Source organism: Dromiciops gliroides, chromosome 2 (assembly GCF_019393635.1).
Source record: "Dromiciops gliroides isolate mDroGli1 chromosome 2, mDroGli1.pri, whole genome shotgun sequence".
In the NCBI taxonomy this organism is placed as follows: domain Eukaryota; kingdom Metazoa; phylum Chordata; class Mammalia; order Microbiotheria; family Microbiotheriidae; genus Dromiciops; species Dromiciops gliroides.
This window is the reverse complement of record NC_057862.1, coordinates 353,475,888-353,476,924: the sequence shown is the minus strand read 5'-3', so window position 1 is coordinate 353,476,924 and position 1,037 is coordinate 353,475,888. Positions and strand designations below refer to the sequence as shown.

Genomic DNA, 1,037 nt, shown 5'->3' with positions numbered 1-1,037 from the left:
GGTGAACCAGATTAAAATATAATTGGGTAGGGGCAGCTAGGTGGTGCAGTGGATAGAGCACTGGCCCTGGAGTCAGGAGTACCTGAGTTCAAATCCGGCCTCAGACACTTAACACTTACTAGCTGTGTGACACTGGGCAAGTCACTTAACCCCAATTGCCTCACTTAAAAAAAAAAAATATATATATATATATATATATATATAATTGGGTAGCTTTCTTTCCCTGTCACCACTGAATAGAGCGGAGGCAGAGGCTCCTGGGTGTTTTCAAGATTTAGCTTCACTCGTGAACCGCTGGCATGGGTGCAGAAGGCATTGCTGCTGGAGGTGTAATGGACATTAACACCGCTCTACAAGAAGTACTGAAAACCGCACTCAACCACAATGTCCTAGCTCGTGGAATTCGTGAAGCCACCAAAACCTTGGACAAATGCCAAGCCCATCTTTGTGTTGTTGCTTTCAACTGTGATGAACCTATGTACGTAAAACTGGTTGAAGCCCTGTGTGCTGAGCACCAAATTCACTTGATCAAGGTTGATGACAACAAGAAGCTGGGTGAATGGGTAGGCCTCTGTAAAATTGACAGAGAGGGGAAGCCCCACAAAGTGGTTGGCTGCAGTTTCGTTGTTGTTAAAGACTATGGCAAGGAATCTCAGGCCAAAGATGTCATCAAAGAATATTTTAAATGCAAGAAATGAGTAAATAAAAGTCTTGGTCTGATTTGAAAAAAATATATAATTGGGAAATGCTTAACAAAATTAAAAAAAACACACAGCATAGATAATATTAATTTGTGGTTTTAAAAGTCCATATGTAGCCCTTAAGAATCCATTTATATTTGGGTTTTACATGACTGATCTAGTCCAACCCCCTCATTTTACATATCAAAAAACCAAAGACCAGAAAGGACTTGACCAAGTTCACCGAGTAAGTGGCTGAGCCAGGAATCAAATCTGGCTCTTCTGATTCTAAATTCAGAGTCCTCTTCCTCACTCCACACTACCTTAATATGGATAGCCTCTACCTCCAAGGGTTGT

General features: G+C 41.4%; 1 protein-coding gene across 1 annotated transcript; it reads left to right on the top strand.

Annotated features, from left to right (window-relative positions):
• The first annotated feature begins 299 nt into the window (after positions 1-299).
• Positions 300-731, top strand: LOC122740183 (40S ribosomal protein S12-like). Its single transcript, XM_043982077.1, has one exon. It carries the CDS (start codon positions 300-302, stop codon positions 696-698), a length of 399 nt encoding a protein of 132 aa, XP_043838012.1. The 3' UTR covers positions 699-731.
• Positions 732-1,037: the final 306 nt, after the last annotated feature.

Bases quoted from the DNA above. Each gene is read 5' to 3' on its own strand.
- LOC122740183 (XM_043982077.1), top strand. From the start codon at position 300: ATGGGTGCAGAAGGCATTGCTGCTGGAGGTGTAATGGACATTAACACC.